Here is a 19,495-nt window from a genome sequence, read left to right on the forward strand (position 1 = left end):
CTTATGTCAACTATTCCCAGGCCTAAAATACCACTCGTGCATACTTCCTTGGGGGCTAGGTGCTATAATACCATGAAGTGCCCTTGCCTCCTAAAACAATGAACACAACCAGAGCTGTTCCTTAACTCATCTGCATAGGATTGGGCATTCTCAGAGCGATGGAAAACAAACATTAGCTGGCCTCCGATGTCCACTGAAACTTTTATTTCTTTAGGGTTTTATCCCAACCAGTCCTTTAAAAACCAAGTAACACAGATCTGGGGGTTAGGGCTTGGGGACTGCACCTCCCTCCTACTCAGTGTGGACAGCAGTAGGAAAGAGGGAGGGGGCAGGGGAGGGCAAAAGCCAGACAGCAGCAGCAGTAATGGGAGTGACGACGACGTCACAGAGCCAGTTCCCTCCTCTCCCAAGCCCTGGCTGGAGCCCCTGTGACTTGGGGTGGGGGGTGGGTAGAACCCACCCCAGGCCCCCCCCTCCCCTCCTCAGATAGCCTCCTTGGGGGCTCAACCCATTTCTTCCGGCAGGAGACTGAGGCACACAGAGAGGAGGAAGTGGGAGAGGAGGACACACGAGAGGCAGGGAGGTGGCACAATGAAGGCAGAGGTGAGAGGTCCCTGGACACCCCACACCCACCCCAGGGAGGGGTGAGGAAGCCACACCATGATACAGCGTTCGGGGAGATGAGGTGGGGTTTAAGGCTGTGGGGCTCTGAGGCGCGCAGGGCCACAGGCCTCAGTCAAAGCCGTGCCAGTCGCTGTGCTCTGAGTCGTATTCTAGCTCGGCACCCACGCACTTGACCCCATCAAGCAGCATGGGTGTGCCATGGTGTCGGTCTGCAAGGCAGGTGACAAATCAGGATACCAGGCTGGTTCCCTCGCCCCACCCACTCAAGGAGACTCCCCTCCACCTTCCCTCTGGGCTCTGCTGGGATGGGGGTGGGGGGAAGGTACCCGGGAACCCCAGGCCAGAGCAAGGACCCCTCTTTCAGATGGGGAGGGCAGAAATCCCTTGCAGTCAAGCTGGAACCTCCCCCCTCTAGCCAGACCCAAAGCTCGCACGCTCACCCATGACTCGCGCTTGCACTGTCACTCGCACACAGGTGCCGGTGCCACCTTCACAGGCTAGCAGCATCTCCTCCTTGAGGACTCCTTCTTTGTGTGCCGAGTATTCACACTTGACGCTGTAACCTGCCCAGATGATCAGCATCTCTGTGGCCTCCCGCCCCTGTCCCCCAGCACTCACTGGCACCAAGACTGGCCACCTCCTCCAAAGGAGTAAGGATGGCCCAGGACTTGTCCCCCCAGGGCTGGGCACACAGGCCCTGGAAACTTCCTTCTCTTCAATGAGGTCTATGTGTTTCCAGCCTGTGGACAACCCTGTTATGGCTCCAAGGGTCAAACTCGGGCTTCCAGGAGGAGGGTCCACTGGTTCCCCAAAATGGCAGGCAGGGAGAGGGGGTTGATAGGGAAAGGGGGATGGGCAAGGCCTTCGCAGATGGGGTGGCAAGAGGTAAAGGCCTGTGGGAGCTCACTGAATCCACTTAAGGGCAAAGTCATGAGGAGGAAATAGGGGGACATGAAACTGAAACTGGGGTGTGAGTGACTATGAAACTGACACCCTAGCCTCCAGGTGGCAGGAGAGGGCCTGAAGCTACAGGGAAGGCAGAAGCAGTCCCAACTCCAAAGCCTGTGACTGCCGGGTGCTAGGAGGTAGCTGCCCAGGGTCCCTGGGGCTCTGGCAGATTTTTCTTGAAGGGCAGACAGGAGGGAGAGCTGGAGGCCCAGAGCCAGTTGCTCATTGGCTCCACCACCTCACTGAGGGTACTATCAGGTGATACACAGGCACTGGCCAGCAGGGTGAGCCCGCGGACCCCTGCCCAGGGAGCAAGGCCTGGGGCATGGGAGCTGCTGAGACGCCACACTGCAAGCTCTTAAAGAGGCGTCATGTCGCCCAACTGCTGAACTGCCCATCTACCCTAGAACAGGGGGAAGCACCCCATGCTCTCACTCTGGTTACATCCAGGCCCTGCTGGAGGAGGGTAGGCCTCCAGCACCCTGAGCAGGGCACACACCTTCTGGGATGGGCATGACGCTGAGGAGCTTGAGGTGTAGGCTAGGGACAGGTGCTTCTCGGACGTCCTTGCTCAGCCTGTGCACCGGGGGCAGAGTGAAGGTAATCTCATACCTGTGCAAGATCTTCAGGAAGCCAACCTGTAGCAAGAAGGTGGGGAGGGGGAGGCACCTAGTCACTCTCAGCCTACCCCAGGGCCCACCCAGCTCCTGCCATCTGGGATCCTGTGCGCCCCTGCACTGGCTGCTATAGGAATCCCAGAGGGGGTCTAACTCCCTCCGCCACTCCAGCTTGTCCACACACCAAGTCCAGTGGCTCCAGGCACTTCGCCTGAGGACCTCATCCCCTCAGCTGGTTACTCAGCACCTGTTGTGTGGGCCCCACAGCAAACGTTGGCCCACTTTATAGATAAGGAAATGGAAGCCAGGCAGTATGGCCAGCGTAAAGGTCTCCCTAGGCCTCTTGGCCACTCCTGCCACGTGTGGCACATATCAAGGCACCAGCCATTGCCCACAGAGGAAGCTAGCTCAAAGTCCCACGATGCAGGCCGTTCACCTGCCCCCGCCACTGCCAGCACCTGCCCAGAGCCAATAGGCTGGGGTCAGGGACACGGGTCCTTTAGCCACTCCTGTGGAGACAGTGGGCAGCACACACATTGCACAGGATGAAGGACGGGATAGAATTAGAAAAACAGACACTAGGCCAGCTGTGTCAGTGTCAAGCTGGCCCATGGGCACCAGCTACTGAACTCTGCTGGCACCTGAACGTGGACGCCTGCCTGCCCACTCAAATGCTCAGTGTGCCCAAAGCCCCACAAGCCATTTCTGTTGTTCATACACGGTGACTGGCAACCAGTGCCCCCTGGGACAGATGCCAACCTTGGATAAGTCCAGTCATGTGAAGGGCCACAAGCTGGGGTGGCAGCTGAGCAGGTAGGCTGGCCAGAGGGCAGTCCAGGAGGCACAGGGGTGCGTAATGTACCCACAACTTATGTGCACACAGACTGGCATGCTCAGTTTCAAGGGCTGCACAGCTCTGTTCCTGGGGCTTGTTAGGACTGGCTGCGTGAAGCATTTGGCCTTTCGATGGGACAGGCAGACATCACGGTATGACAAAGCTTAGCCCATGTGGCTCCCGCACTTTGCAGGTGGAGGACACAGTCCTCAAGAACGATTTCTGGCTATCCTGCCAATGGTGACCCTGTGGCCCAGCCGCACCAACTGCAGAATTTTCCAGGGGAAATCTCAGAGATGTGCAAAAAACACTCCTTGCTGCCCTATTTATAACAATAAAAAATAGAAACATTCGTAACACCAGGAATAGTGAACCAGCTAAATCAATGATGATACATTTAATGGAATACCAGACAGTTGTAAAATCTTGTGGAAAATTATTTACTGACATAGGAAATGGTTCACAACACAAGCAAGCAAAGCACTGCTGTGATACTAGCTTTTTGTTTTTGTAGAGCCAAAAAAGCTGAAATGACACACATCAAAAATTAACTGTCATTGTGTCTAGATACTATGATTGTGTGTGCTTTTAAATTTCTTTATAGTTTTCTCTAGCTTCCAAATTTTCTCTAATAGACGTCAATGGATTTTGCAATGGGGAGGTGGCGGGAAAGGGAGCTATTCCCTAAAGTTTTGTTTCATTCTGTTTATTCCCTTGAGGAAGTTATCAGCTAAAGGAAAAGAGCACGGATGTTACATTTGGGCAGAAAATGATGAATCTGGGCCCCTCCTCAGGGAGGTCTCAATGGACCAGATGCCCTCCCCTTGCCAGGGCATTCCTGTTCAGCTTCAGAGCCCTGGCTTATTGCCAACCTGAAGGCCTCACTCCGTTTCCCCACAATCCATCCCCTCTAGACACTTCTTCCTGCACCTTCAAGTGCACGTGGGATCTGATAGTGCCCCAGCAGTCGGGGAAGTCACACCAGAGGGTGTGTGAGGTGTGACGCTGAGAGAGGTGGACGCTCCACCCAGAAAGCATGGCGGTGCTCAGTAAACACTCATACCGCAAAGAGCCTAAATCAGCCAGAGGTCTGGCAAGAAGGGAAATAACGTCACACCTTGTTGCCAGCAAAATTCCCCTCACACCTGTGTTCTTTCATCTCATTCTTGCACTAACTCTCTGAGGCATGAACTGCCTTCATCTCAGAGAAGAGGAAACTGAGGTGACCTGCCCAGGGTCACAGAGACAGATGAGCGGGCCTGGTCCTGAACCCAAGCCCTGCGGCACCTCGAGCCCTGATACCACCTTCCATTGCTGTTGTTGGGGTGACACTAATAAGAGTTCGGTTCCTCTTGTTCGAGTACCATGCTAAAGGTACTCATTTCATCACTGCAATCTCACCACCTCCCTCCCACTTTACAGATAGGGAAACCAAGGCCCAGGAAGGGACAAAGATGTGCCTTTGCAGCCAGCTTAGAGGAAATGGAACAGACAGGTCCAGGAAGCCAGGCAGGGCCATGGAGGATGTAGAGGGAGTAAGGCGGAAGATGGTGGGGGAGGTGTGCACATACCTTGACCAGAAAGCTGCTGTCGCTCTCCTGGGTGACCATGACCACGGAGTCATGCAGCTTCTCATCAAAGTGTACATGGCTCTGGGAACCTTCTGCATCATGGCCTGCCGCAAAGCGGATACTCCGGACTCTGGGCTTGTTGCCTAGGAAGAGAGTGGGAGGGCTCCAGGGGCTGCCGGCTTCCTTTACCGCCAGGAAACTATTCCCCCTTGTCACCCCCTGGCCAACCCCCTGGCAACTACCCTTGACATCATCTAGCACACACTGCCTGGACTCCTTTCAGGGCTAGGCCACGTCCTACTGAACACTAGAGGTTATGAGGGTTAAAGCTGCCCACCTGCCCAGTCCTCCCACAAAATATAAGCACCCTGAGAACTGGTGTGACAGAGGGAGTCAGGGATTGGCTAGTACAATCTCTTACTTAGAGGAGAAGAGGCTGATGACAGAGACCAGAAGAGTCCTCCAGACTCTTAGCCCCAGGCCTTGGGTACCCTACGCCGTGCTCTCCTTCACAGTGCCAAGCTCCCATCTCTGGAATCTTCTCTTCCAGGTCTGTCAGTGCCAAGGCCCCTCCTGATGAATCCTAACCCGAGAGGAGGTGGGCAGGGACACAAACAGCCTCTTTGGGACCTTTCTGGGGGTGGGAGAAAGCAAAGGGGGCCAAAAACCACACTGAGCCCACCTAGAAGAGGCTGCAGTTACCTCTTAACTCCATCACTGATCACCAGCAAGGAAGATGGAAGAACCCAGGGGAGCCTCTCAGACCCCCTCCCAGAAACACCCTTCCCTCCTCTACTTCATGACCCCACCCCACCCCACCCCGCAAAACACACAGGGCCCTCAGCTATCCCTAGCTGTGTCTGGTTCTCCAAGGCCGGGAGGCAGGGAGTTGAGATGGACAGAGCAATTGGAGCTGGGCTGAGGGCCTGGGCTGGGGGAGACCCATCTTGCCATGAGAAGGACCTCAATCCTCTCTGGCTCACAGCCACGGACTCCCAGGAGCCCTGCCCAGAGTCCTTTTGGTGGGAGGGGCTGGGCCGGACCTGGCCTGGGTTCTTGAACACTCACTGGAGGCCCGGGGAGTGGGGAGGGGCAGCCTGGCACTTCCACATTCCCCACTGAGGCCCCCAGAACTGACCCTCAAATTTTACCTGGCCTCCCTTGCCTAAAACCCTCTGTGAGCCCTTCTGGACCGTGAATGAAACCAAAATTCCCTTCTGCAGCCTCCTGTGGCCCTACCTACCTTATCAGCCTCAGTGCTCACCCCCAGGTCCTAATGCCCCCCACCAGCCCCCACAGTGGAATAGCGGGGCTGAAACATAGGGACATGAGGGCACATACTTCCATAAACCAGCACACCAAGGAGCCAGCAAGCGTCCTCAGGTTCCCTGCTAGTGCTTGCATGAGCACCGGGACCCAACAAAAACACTGGTATAATTACACTGATGTAATGTAATTCTCTCTCTCTCTCTCTCTCTCTCTCTCTCTCTCTCTCTCTCTCACACACACACACACACACACACACACACACACACACACACACACAGCCAATGCAGGCCCCACAAGTAACAATACCCCTCCCACCAGGGTCCCCTGGGAGACCTGTGCAAATCTGCCAAGCTAGGGAGGCACTCACCCTTGTTGGCTGCAGCCATGGATGCCCTCCCTGCCACGGAGAAAGACGCGCAGCTCCAGCCAGACACCGCCGCTCAAGCGCAGCAGCCTCCCATGCTCAGGGACGCCAGCAGGAGCCTGAAGGATGGGGAGTGGGGAGGGCAGGGGTCAGGGCCACCCATGGCCCTACGGCTGGGGGAAAGCAGAGATCTCTTTAGGGAAGACACTAAAACCCAACACCCTGCTGTTCTCAACAGCCCAAGGGGTGCCTGTACCCTCTAGCATGGGGGGAGGGGCTTCTGTTCCCCCACTCCTCACATTCCCCAAGAGCCCTCACCCCTGCCTGATGCCCTACTGACCCAGAGCCCCACCAGCATGTGCTGAGCCGTGGCTTCTCAGTGCCAAAGCATCGGTACGGGACTCTGGTACCCAACCCACCTGAGGCTGGCAGGAGGGACAGCCTGAAAAGGATACCACTGGCACTTTTTAGAGGCTAGTTCTCATGCTGGTGACCCCAAGGGCTAGACCCTCCTGTAGCCAGATGCCACATTATTCAGGTTACACACCCAGTGCATCTGGGTCTAGGTCAGAGTCAACAAGATGCTTGAAAGAGAGCGAGAATGGGGGCCCACCTAAGATGGGTCCTTGGAGATTCCCTCCCGGTGACAGGTCAGTGCCATATGCTGAACAGATGCCCCGTGAAGGAACTGCCCCATTGCAACCCACCATTTGGCCTCTGGCCTCATTCTCTGGGCCAGCCTCCTAGCTCAGCTCCCCAAGGGCAGCCTCAGGGCAGGGGCAGCGGGAGGCACCCCCAGGAAGCCTGTGTGAGCAGCCTGGCCTCTGATGGGCTGAGCTGGGACCATCTAAGCATCAAAAAGAATAATGAGGGCAACTGATGGAAACAGATGGAATACATAAAACTGGAGCATTCACAGAGATTACAAAAAAAGAAGAACGCAAAATAAACACACCCAAACCCTCGTTCACTGACAGTAGCAAGGCCCTCTTTACTCGGAAAACTGGCAATAAAGAGAAATAATTCAGCCTGTCCCTCGGCCTTTCATGTAACTAAATTGTCCCGGTGGTTAAAGGAAGGCTCTTCTTTACAGAAGAATCCTCACTATTAAGTAACAAAGGAATGGCCAAATGCCAAGCAAGTGCCAAAGAGACAAAGGCTGGAGGCAGGGAGGCAGGGGATCCTTAACAAGGAGGGCAAAGGTTGGCAGAAGTAGATGCTCACAGATGCCCCAGTGCCACCTACGGATGGCCTGGGGTTCTTAAGAAGAATGACACGAGTTTGCATGGAGGGATGTAGTGTCAGCCAGTCATACGCTGTCAAGCTCCCCTCACTCACAATGGGACAACCTGACACACAGAGGCTTCCTGATGTGAGACGCCATGAAGTCCCAGCATCACTGACAAGGGGGTCCTGCCTGAAATGTCTAACCTAGATCTAAAGAAGCCCCAAGCTCTAACTTCTTGCTTATTGAAAATGCAGAGGTTAGGGGCGCCTGGGTGCCTCAGTCGGTTAAGCATCCGACTTCGGCTCAGGTCACGATCTTGCGGTCCGTGAGTTCGAGCCCCGCGTCGGGCTCTGTGCTGACCGCTCAGAGCCTGGAGCCTGTTTCGGATTCTGTGTCTCCCTCTCTCTCTGACCCTCCCTTGTTCATGTTCTGTCTCTCTCTGTCCCAGAAATAAATAAACGTTAAAAAAAAATTAAAAAAAAAAGAAAATGCAGAGGTTAGTGCACACATTAGATAACTCCATGAAAAAGCAAAGAAGCAAACCCAGAAGTCAGAATATTCTACAAGACAACTGATGGGTCATTTTGGTTTTTTCCCCCCAAAGTGCAAGAAAAATAAAGGAGAGGAGCACCTGGGTGGCTCAGTCATTTGAGCGTCCGACTCTTTATTTCGGCTCAGGTCATGATCTCACGGTTCATGAGTTCAAGCCCCACATGGGGCTCTGCACCGACATGACTATCTCTCCCCCTCTCTGCCCCTCCCTGGCGCTTGCGCGTGCGCTCTCTCTCTCTCAAAATAAATAAACTTAAAAAAAAAAGAAAAAAGAAAAGAGGGGCACCTGAGTAGCTCAGCCGGTTAAGCATCTGACTTCGACGACTTCGACTTCGGCTGAGGTCATGGTCTCCCAGTTTGTGAGTTTGAGCCCCACATGGGGCTCTGTGCTGACAGCTCAGAGCCTGGAGCCTGCTTCTGATTCTGTGTCTCCCTCTCTCCCTGCCCCTCCCTCCCCAACTCAGGCTCTGTCTCTGTCTCTGTCTCTCAAAAATAAACATAAAAAAATTTTTTTTTTAAAAAGAATAAAAAAGAAAAATATAGGAGGGGCAGCTGTTCTAAATAGGGGATGGGCAAACTATAGCCTGAGGCTGCTGCCTGTTTTTTGTGAAGTTTTATTTGAATACAACTGTACGCCTTTGTTTACATGTTGTCCAAAACTGCTTCTGCACTAAAGCAAAACTACTTTGAGTAGTTGCAACAGAGACCACATGGCCTGCAAAGTCTAAAATATTTACTATCTGGCCCTTTACAGAAAAAGTTTGCCAACTGCTGTTCTAAATTAACACACAAAGAGACCAAGAAGGATACTCTATGGGACAAGTGACCTGGATTTTTCCACCACATCAGCTGCAAGAAGAAAAATAAATGGGGTAGGGGGTTCTAACTACCTATAAAGAAAGGACATTTGGGGGATAACTGGAAAATGTGAATGGGGCTAGATCTGAGGTGGCATTAAGAAATATTAGCTGATCTCGTTGAGATAATGGACTTGTGTCATGTAGAGATGTATGTCCTTATTTTTCACAGATACACACTGAAGTATTTAGAGATGAGCAACCCATGAATGACCTTGGCTAATCCGGGGAATGAAGAGAAACCACAGGGTGGCCTCCTAGTTGGGGGCTGGGCTTGCAGAGGACATGACCTTGAGGTCCCTTAGGTACCAAGCTGCCCCAGTAGCAGGCCTCAACTCCTTTCCCACTTCCCAGTGCAAGAGAAGCCCACCCAGCCCCGAGGGCCTCATGAGCATTGTAAACAGCTCAGGTACCAGCCTCCCACAGATGTGAGGCAGCCTACAGAGGTACAGCGAAGGGCAAGGCTTGGGTCCCAAGGTCCCAGGCCCTCCCCAGGCCCTCCCCCGGCCCCTACCTCAGCTAGCTCCCAGGCCCAGGGAACAGGGAAGGGAACTATGCCCCCACTTATCTCTGGCCAGTGCCACTCTGGGGTCAGTCCCAGAAAGGCAGCCCCTTAACCCTGGAATGCTCAACTCATCCCCAGAGAGCCTGGCCCTTAAAGAGAGGCCTGCCCCCCAACCCACCTACTCCAGCCGTCTGCTGAAGCTGTAGACTCAGAACTATGTAAAAAATGTGAAAAATGACCAAGCACGAAGGTACCAGGCCCGCTTCCTACCTTCTGCAGAGGCTGCTCCAGCCACACCTCTGCAGCCACAGGCGAACAACAACTCAATGTCTGCAAGGTCCCCCCATCTCCCAAGACCCTTCCTGCAGGCCCGGGTGAAACTCTTAACCAGTGGCTGGTGACGAAAGGCTCCTGGAGACTCCTTCCACAAACACTCTGACCCACTACATGCAGGGACCCCTCCCTGTCTTTCCCAATAACCCACTGCTATGGCCTGCCTGCCTCCATCCAGGCCCTCCCTCCTGCCTGGAACAATCCCCTGCCCCCATCCAAACCGTAGCCTCGGTCTCAGCCCCAGAGGACTTTTTTAGGGTAGCACAATCCTCATTTTATGTTCATCATTTTATGTTCCCCACCTTACCAGGGCAAGGACTGTGTTTTTGCCAAACTCTTTGTCCCCAGTACCCAGCCCAGCACCTGGTAGGGAGCAGCTGTGTCCAGTTTATATTCGTTAAATGAATGAATGACCAAACTAAGGGGAACCCAAGCATGGGCCTTGGCTGGACCCTCTTGGTAGATGCGACATGTCAAGGCCAGTGACTCTAAACCGGAAGCTCTCAGAAAGAGGAACTCACCCTGCTCTCTTAGCCAACCCTTGCCCCAGAGGGCACTCCCCTCCCCCCATCTCACGGAGTGTGGCCTCCCACTGGGCATTATTCTAGCCTTGCCACAATCAGTTGCTCCCCTTGAGATGGAATGCCCTCTGCACTGCCCAGAGCTCAGTACAGAGCAGGCATTCAAGCATGCCTGTAGCGCTTGGGCAGTGAGAACACAGAGATGGAAGGCAAGTGCCTTAAGGGGCCAGAGGAGGCTAGAAAAAGCAAGCCTCCTTTCTCAGCAGAGAGCCCTGTCAGTCTCTGTCCCGTGGGAGCCAGACTCTCATCCAAACACAATTCCACAGCAGAAGCAGGAGGAGAAGGTATCTAGCTTCCCCCTGCTGCAGCTGTGTCCACAGGAACTGCTAGGCCCCCTGGTAACCCCAGGCCTCTTCCCGTGCTAGCCAAGCCCTGAGTGTGGCCCAAGCTGCACAGCCCCACAGAGACAGTGGGGACGTGATCAGGAGCATGGGCTCCAGGGCCCAGCAGTGCTGGTTCACATTCAGGCAGCATGGGAAGTTACTTTCAGTCTCTGTGCCTCAGTTTCCTCATCTGTAACACAGGAATAAGCAGTGACCTCTTCCTCTGAGAATCTGGTGCAGCTGGTACTTGAACCTCTTGACAGAGCTGCCCATTCCACCCGCATCTTTGCAAAAGCAAATCCCAAAGGCCCGGTTTCTAAAGCAACAGCAATTTCAGGGTAGCAGTGGTAGAGAGGCTCTTCACGCTAATCCTGGAATGGCCCTCAGGGTGGGCCCCAGGGACTTCAGCCTTCTCAGAAAACAGCTCAAGGGGTGAGGGGCCTCCCCCTCTTCCCTTCTCCTGCCTCTCTCCTCCCCCATTCCCAAGCCAGCCAGGTCCTCAGTGATTGCCAGAGAGCAGACTTGCAGACTGCTGCCCCCTTCAAACAGAGGAAGATGTGAAGAATGTATATTCTAAGAAATGTCCCAACCCCAACAACAAAAACAAGACCCCCTCCCCAGATTAGATAAACTGTCAACAGGCACCGGTGGTGATACCATGGACAGTCACAGGATGGGGAGGGATGGAAAGCTGGAACAAGGGCCTTACAGGTCTTGTCTGGTTCTTAGTTACTCTCAGGGAAACTGGAGGAACAGTCTCTTTGGGAGACAGAGAGCTGAGGTCCCTCTCAGCTTTAAAGAGAAAGGCTGCTTCAAGGTTACCCTATCTAGGGCAGGGCGCAGCCAGGCCCAGTGGAACCTCTGGCATGAGAAGGTCCAGGGACACGGCAAGTGAGCAAACAGAAGGACAAATGGACAGTTACCCAGAAACCCGGAGTTCTCAGCCCCCTAGGCTCCTGTCCCACAGGGTGCTAGCTGCTACTCCAGGCTGTCCCAAGATAGGGCCCAAGACTCCAGACTGAAAAGAGCACCAAGACAGTACCCATGGCAAATTGGAGCTCCAGAACATGCCATGCTTGCCCTCCATCCCACAGCTGCACCCCTGATACCACTTCTCGGCCTCAGAAGCAGCCCTCAGATCCCAGGCATCACAGGGCAAGCCCCAGCAGGTCCTCTGCTTTGCGGCTGGGGGCACGGCCCCAAACTCTTGGAGTCTCTTTCTCATTCATTCCTCCATCCCCACCCTCAACCTGTGCAAGGACTTTCTGAGCCAGGAACTCCACGACGTTCTACCTCCCCGCCTCCCCCACTCCCACCCCACCCTAGCCCACAGCTAAATCCTGGCTTAAGGACGCAGTCCAGCAGGAGCACTGTCCAGCCTCTCATTAAAGCTCAAACTTGTAAACAGAGTGCCCATTGAGATGACACTGACCTGCTGATTCCAGAACCTGACATAGGACTGGGCACATAGTGAGGGAATTGCATGCCTACAACAAAGCCTGGAAAGGCAAGGCTGGGTGCCAGGTTTGGTGGTGGCAGTTTTACATCAGTCTGGATGTGACTCCATTTCCTCTCTCTCTACCAGGCAAAAGTGCAGGGTTAAATATAGTGTCTCTCTCTCACAAGCAGGGGTGAAGTGGGGAAGAGACCCCTACCATCCCACACACTTTTGTCTCCCCAAACTCATCCCCCATGCCCCAGCTAGAGGGTTCTTAGACCCCTCTAAACTCCAGATTGCCTGCCCCACCGAGGCCTTGCCCTGAGCCTATCACCTGAAGACCCCAAGAAGTAGAGGCCAGGCCTGGTCCAGGGGGCGACACTTGCCCCTGACCTTCTTTAGCTCCCAGGGGAGAGAAATGCCCTACTCCCACTTCCCAGTACCAAGATTCAAGAAAAAAGGCAACCTAAAGATTCTCTTCTCAGTCCAGCAGAGCTCCTGGTCCAGAAGTTAAATAAAACCGCTCCTGCTGTGATGATAGGAAGGATATGGCCAAGCCCCCAAAGGCATCAGGGGCCCGGGTGTAAGACCCTGTATCCTCTCAGGGCCTCCATCCCCGTGGGTGTGGCGCCCCATCACCGCCCCTTTCTCATCTTCTGGGGGAAGAGATGCAGTTAGACGTCCCCCCTCCATCACACCCCTCGCAGGCTTCTAGGTGGCAGCTCTGTCCCTCATAGATAATCCTCTGCCCTCCCCACCCTCACCTCTGCTGACGCAGGAGTCTCAGGAGTCCGCACTGCCCGACATCACCGCCCTCCTCCCTGAAGATGTCGAGAACAAGAGGTTCAGAGGCTACTGGTCCAAGGTCACACAGCGAGGCAGTGACAATAGCGGGGGAGGGATACGTGTGTGCTGACGGTGCTGACCCCATTACGCCCCCACCCTCGCTGTGTCACACGTACCCCCGACAACGCGCCGCGGAAAACATCCCGTCTCCACCACCTAACGGTCATCCGCGGCCTCCGGACTGACATTTCCCCAGCTCAGATGCCAGAGAGCACCCCGGTGCGGACCGACAGCGGAACCGTCGCCCCAGCCCGGTGGGGTCCTAGTCACCAACTGCCTAGGACGGCGCTCTACCGGGAGGAGATTTCGCCGAGTGGGGCGGAACTGGGAGGTGGCAGGAGGAGGAGCATTCTCACCGTGCAGGGCGCACCCCGGGGCCAGTCGGGCACGGTCGACCGCGGTGGCAGCGGTGGCGGTCGCGGCGGCAGCAGGGACTCAACGCCGGGCACGAGGAGGGAACCCCGCGCCGCCGCCGCCGCCGCCCGCTTCACCGGCACACCCCCGCCTCCGCCCATTGGCCGACCGAGGGGGTGGGGCGAGGACTCTTCCGACCAATAAGAGGACGCCAGAGAACCGCCAACGGGCGTTGCGCCACTGCATCACGTGCAGGGGGCCCTCTGCTGCGCCAGGCTAGCCTACACCTACCGACGGCCCGGCGAGTTCTCGCGATGAAAGGATCCAGGCAGCCAGACGTAGCCAGGGGCCAGCATGGGGCGGAAAGGGGAGAGGGAAGGAGGAGCGTCTCGAATACGCCCCGCCCGCGTCCCAACTTCAGCGGTGGAGTTTGCACGACCCGCCTGGGCCCCAACTCGAAAGGGGGCTTTCCTGGGCTCTGTCCCCTCGAGCAGCCATAAGGCATGACTCAGAGATAGGTGGGGCGCCTGTAGGTCTCTTTTCTCCCTAGGCTTACAAGCCCGCATCGGCAATCGATATGGGCATAGCTAGGTCCTCCGGTTCAGGAGCTGAGAAACCTCCATCCTTCCCACTTTGCGACCTCGGGGTTTCAGCCTCTTCCTCTTCCACCCTATCCCTCCGCCTCAGAGGAAGCGCTCTCGCGCAGACTCGAAAGGCGTCCTGGGAGCCGGACCGGCCCGATTAAGCATCAGAACAAAGAAGGCACGCGGGATGGGCCCCGGGGGACCGCAGCCTCTGCTCCTGGTCTCCATGGAGGCGGTCGCCATGGCAGCGGGATGCGCGTAGCTCAGCGTCTCGGGGTGGGATGTGAGCACCTGCACGGAGACTGGAAGCGAGAGGCGTGGTCCTAGGGTCTTTAGGAATTCCAGTAGCTGCTCCGCGGGTGGTCCTGGAACAACAGTTCTCCTCCCACATTTCGCTGGCCTTGACAGGGTCCCTAAAGTGCCTGCGGGGAGCCTTCCAGAGCCCGAGGTTCTCTCCTTCCAATGTAACTAGGGGGAGAGATGGTATGGCACGGCTTGGGTCGGCTTCCTTTTAGAGGGACCTGGGTCGCTGCCTTTGGGGACCTGTCAAGGTTCCTGCCTTCCGATGGATACCCGTGACTCCTAACCTATCCCATGGCCTCTGGCCTCCACACTGTTGGCAAATTAATCTTACTGAGCTATTGTTTCCATCGCATCTTCCCCTCCTCCAAAACCTCCGTGTTCTGGGACTGTCTCAAGCAGAATTTCACAAACTTTTTAGAAGCATTTTGGGTGATTCATGCGCACTCTGGCGTTTGAGATACTGCCCTCCAGCGTGGGCATTGGGAGATTCCTACGTTCTGATCCCAGCCCATCCACTTCTGCCAGATGATCTTTCACTACCCAGCCCCACCGTTCCATGTGCCCCACTATGCTCCCTCCGCTAAATTGTATTCTCATGTCTATTCGATTCTGCAGCGTTTAAAGTTGGCAGACAGTGGGCCTAAAGGAGACTACAGATATATTTTGTTTAGCCCACACGAGGCTTTTAAAAATTCTAATTCCTTTTCTCCTTCTCCTTTCTCTTCCTCCTCTCTTTCTTTTTCCTCTTCCTCCTCTTCCTCTTCTTATTCCCCTTTTAAAATATCAGAAGACCTAACAACGTGGACTCACATTCTAGCCTGGCACCAAAGACTGGCACATCAACTTGTCTTGTCCCCACCAATCCCTGTTTTCTCACATTGATTTTACCTTCTGGGACTGTGCAGACATTTGCTTTCATGATACCCTCCTTATGCTACCTTTCCACCTAGAATGCCCTTTCCACTCTCCTTTCATGGACAAAACTCACACTCCCTTCAAGACCAAGTTAAGACCTGCCTTTATTATGTCTTTGAAGACAACTTCTTCTCAAAACTATCCCTGGTGTGGGCTGTTTCAAATAGAGACTAGCTGCTAACTGGGCACTGCCTGGGGCCATTTCCTGTCAACTTCTTTAAGCAAATATTGACTAAGTGTGTATGATGAGCAAGTTACTGTGCTAGGCTATGGAGTTACAGGTTCTCACAGTTCAGGGTGGGAGTACGCCACACAAAAACAGCTGTGGTTTCTTGTCCCTGCCAAACACTCTTCACACTCCTAGGTGCTGGGCAGTTTGGCTGACTGGCCAATTGAAAGGATCTGCAATACAGAGCTGCCCATGCCCTGGGATACTACAGGCTCCATTGCAGCCCAATGGGTCTCTTTACCAAGAAGAGGGATGCTAATATCAGAGTGGCGCCCAGGCCCTGGGACTTCCTGTGCAGAGGGCCTTAATAGAGCTTTGAGGGAAGCCACAGGCACCCTGGAGATTGGGGCAGTAAGGGAAGGCATTAAGGACAACTCCAGGGGCACCTGGGTGGCTCATACTTTCTCTTTCTCTCTAAAATAAAAAATAAAAGGGGCACCTGGGTGGCTCAGTCGGTTAAGCATCTGACTCTTGATTTCCATTCAGGTCATGATCTCACGGTTCTCTGACAGCGCAGAACCGGCTTGGGATTCTCGGTCTCCCTCTCTCTGTGTCCCTCCCTCGCTCATTCTCTCTCTCTCTCTCTCTCTCTCTCTCTTTCTCTCTCTCTCTCTCTCCCCCCAAAATAAATACATAAACATTAAAAAAAAAAAAAAGAACAACTCCAGTTTAGGAGAACAGACTGAACTCATGTAAAATACCCATTCCAGCTCCAAACATATGGTATTCTGGACTCTATTCTTTTTAATAAAAATTAAACAATTGTAACCTTGTTGGAAAACTGCTGGGCAGTATTAAAGCTGAAAATGCCAACCCTTTGACCGAGCAGTTCCATTCTTAGTTACATACCAAAAGACGTGTATACAAATACGCATGGCAGCACCATTTGGAATAGCCTCAAACTGGAGACAACCTAAGTGTCCATCAACAACAGAATGAATAAATGAACTTCACTGTATTCATACAATGGCCTGTCATACAGCAGTGACATAAAACAACCTCTACTGAATATGTGTAACAACATGGATGATTCTCACAGGCAATATTAAGCAAAAGAAGCCTTGCACAAAGATAGTATAAACTGTACTGTGTATTCTAGTACCCACCTCGGTAAACATATATATGCAATTTCTCTTGAGTATATATTGAGGAATGAAATTGCTGGGGAATAGCTGTGATGCCTTTATAAGGTGTCAACTTAGCTGTGGTGAACTACATTTCCCAGAATTCCCTTCCAATTAGGGTGGGCCACAACAGTCATTTGTAAAATATGTTTTTAATTTACTTTTTATTTTATTTTTAAAAAAAATTTTAATGTTTATTTATTTTTGAGAGGCAAAGCATGAGCAGGGGAGGGTCAGAGATAGAAGGAGACACAGAACTCGAAGCAGGGGCTCCAGGCTCCAGGCTCCGAGCTGTCAGCACAGAGCCCGATGCAGGGCTCAAACCCACAAACTGTGAGATCATAACCTGAGCTGAAGTTGGATGCCCAACTGACTGAGCTACCCAGGCGCCCTTTTTACTTTTTATTTTATTTTATTTTTAATTTTTTTAATGTTTATTTATTTTTGAGACAGAGAGAGACAGAGCATGAACAGGGGAGGGTCAGAGAGAGAGAGAGACACAGAATCTGAAGCAGGCTCCAGGCTCTGAGCTGTCAGCACAGAGCCCAACGCAGGGCTTGAACCCATGGACCGTGAGATCATGACCTGAGCCGAAGCCGGATGCTTAACCAACTGAGCCACCCAGGTGCCCCTTTACTTTTTATTTTAGAGTGAGTGTGATTTGGGGAGAGGGGCAGAGAGAGAGGGAGAGGGGGGGGGAGGGAGAATCTTAAGCAGGCTCCACACTCAGCACGGAGCCCAATGCAGGGCTCAATCCCACGACTCTGGAATCATGATCTGAGCCAAAATCAAGAGTCAGATGCTCAACCTACTGAGCTACCCAGGCACCCCCACAGCAAGCATTTTGGCATGATGTTCAGAGGGCAAAAGAAAAGCAGTGGCTGTATTGGCAGACTTGCAAAGTCTAGGCAGAAGTTGTCTAGCTCATACACTTTGTTACCTATCTGCTGGCTCACGTCATTGACATGGGATCACAGTCAGGCTTGCAACTTCTCCACCCTTCCCTGGATCCTCCTTCAGTTTCTTTGACTCCTGGGTCAGATAACAGAGGGCACCAGCCTCTCCTGAAAGACACCCATATCATCAAGTTTGGAGGTAGTGGGAACTGACACGAGCTCGAGTTGGCAATCAAAGCTTTCAGCTTATTCTCATGGGTTCTGGCTTGTCCTTTCTCTCCCCCACTTTATATCCATCCTCCCTTCCCAACGGCATGACCTGTGGACTTTAAGCTCCAGCATCAGATACAAAACAACAGTCTTGCAGAAATTGTTTAACAGTTGACCCAAAGCCAACTATGTTTTTTGTTTCTATGTTTCTATGATTAAACCCTAACTGACACAATAGCATAGGCAGGTGTTTAATTTTATAGGAAACTGCCAAACGATTTTCTGAAATGGTTGAACTCATACCCCATCAGCAGAGTACTAGGAGAGTTCTAGTTGCCTCACCTCATCAGTACAAAAATTACCAGTTTTGTAAAAACATGACACTGTGCAAACCAACACAGGGCAACAGGCCACCAGTCTTCAGCCTCTGCTCTGAACCATGCCCTTGCGAAGGACAGTTTCACAATATCCATCAAGATTACAAATGTACATATTCTTTGGCCTAACATAGAATTAACCATGCAGCTATACTTGCATGAAATACTAAATATGGATGCAGGAGGTTATTCATTGTTGCATTATTGTTTTTAATAACAGAAACAACTTACATGTCCATGAACAGAGGACTGAGTAATTAAATGTTGTACACACAGTAGAATTTTATATGGCTTTTAAAACAGGAAGTTTTCAATGTAACGGTATGGAAAAATATTGTATTAGTTGAAGTTCACCAGAGAAACAGAACTAATGGGAGATGATATAGAGACAGGGCTTTAGGTTATATAGGTGATACAGATACAGACTTATTATAAGTAATAAGCTCTTGTTATAAGAGAGCTAACTGGCAAGTTGCAAGATCTACAGAATGAGTCAGCAAACTGGAACCTAGGAGAGTCAAATCCAAAGGCTGGCAGGCTCAAGACAAAGGAAGAATTGACATTTCAGTTAGAGTCCAAAGGCAGAAAGAAAAAAAAAAAAGTCCCAGTTCAAAGACCATCAGAAAGAAGAAAGTTTCTCTTACTCAGGGAAGAGACATCCTTTATATTCTATACTGGCCTTCAACTGATTGGATGAGGTCCGTGCACATTAGGGAGAGCAATCTGCTTTACTCAGTCTACCTTTATTTATTTTTATCTTTATTTTATTTTATTTTATTTTATTTTATTTTATTTTATTTATTTTTGAGGGAAAGCAGAGGGCAGAAGGAAAGGGAGAGAGCGTCTTAAGCAGGCTCCATGCCCAGTGTAGAGCCTGACACAGGGCTCAGTCTCACAATCTTGAGATCATGACCTGAACCAAAGTCAGACGTTTAACCAACTGAGTCACCCAGGTGCCCCTACCTTTAAATTTAAATGAAAATCTCATCTGAAAACACCCTCACAGAAACACCAAGAATGTTTGACCAAATATCTGGGCACCCTGTGGTCCAGTAAAGTTGGCATATAACATTGACCATTGCATACCTGTAAGAGATTGTATGGAGTGGAAAATCAAGATACAGGACAGAGTGGGTAGTATGCTTCCCTTTTATGGTAAGAAAAGGGGGGGGGCAGAATAGCCATAAAGGTGAATATTTGCTTGCATTCACAAAAAGACATTCTGGAAGAATGCACAGAAACCAAAATTAACCCTATTGCATGTTTGTGGGCACCGAGTGGACTTTTTACTTTTTATGTGTGTTTTATCTATTCAAAACATTGAGTAACAACAAAATTTAAGTATCTTTTTGCATGCCTTCTCCTCTTCTAGGATTGTAAACACTTGGGGAGACAAATTGTGTTTTATATTTGTGTTCCTGGCATTTAGTACATAGTAGGCACTAAATAAACATTTGAGGAATTAATAAATGAATGAACCAGAAGAAATCAGATTTCCTGTGGGTCAGAAAGGGAAGAGGGGTGTGAGGATCAGAGGGGGAAAATATAGCAATGGCTGTCAGAGGGGAAGTTTGGAGAATAAGAGAGATGTTGAGAAGAGTTATAGAATTAT

At 52.2% G+C, this 19,495-nt stretch overlaps 1 protein-coding gene across 4 annotated transcripts; it reads right to left on the reverse strand.

Moving 5' to 3' along the window:
• Window positions 1–185: 185 nt before the first annotated feature.
• On the reverse strand, window positions 186–13,406 carry ADISSP (adipose secreted signaling protein). Of its 4 annotated transcripts, none has more exons than XM_015078150.3 (6): window positions 13,248–13,406; window positions 6,232–6,347; window positions 4,596–4,738; window positions 2,072–2,210; window positions 1,065–1,187; window positions 186–833 (listed from the first exon to the last, which is right to left on the reverse strand). In XM_015078150.3, exons 2-6 carry the CDS (start codon window positions 6,248–6,250, stop codon window positions 733–735), a joined length of 525 nt encoding a protein of 174 aa, XP_014933636.1. In that variant the 5' UTR covers window positions 6,251–6,347; window positions 13,248–13,406; the 3' UTR covers window positions 186–732. The 4 variants fall into 4 exon arrangements, with proteins under 4 accessions (XP_014933636.1, XP_014933637.1, XP_053056168.1 ...); XM_015078151.3 differs by having other exon boundaries at window positions 6,232–6,401; window positions 13,248–13,399; XM_053200193.1 differs by lacking the exon at window positions 13,248–13,406 and adding an exon at window positions 12,810–12,844.
• Between the last annotated feature and the right edge of the window lie 6,089 nt (window positions 13,407–19,495).

This window comes from Acinonyx jubatus, chromosome A3 (assembly GCF_027475565.1).
Source record: "Acinonyx jubatus isolate Ajub_Pintada_27869175 chromosome A3, VMU_Ajub_asm_v1.0, whole genome shotgun sequence".
NCBI classification, from domain to species: domain Eukaryota; kingdom Metazoa; phylum Chordata; class Mammalia; order Carnivora; family Felidae; genus Acinonyx; species Acinonyx jubatus.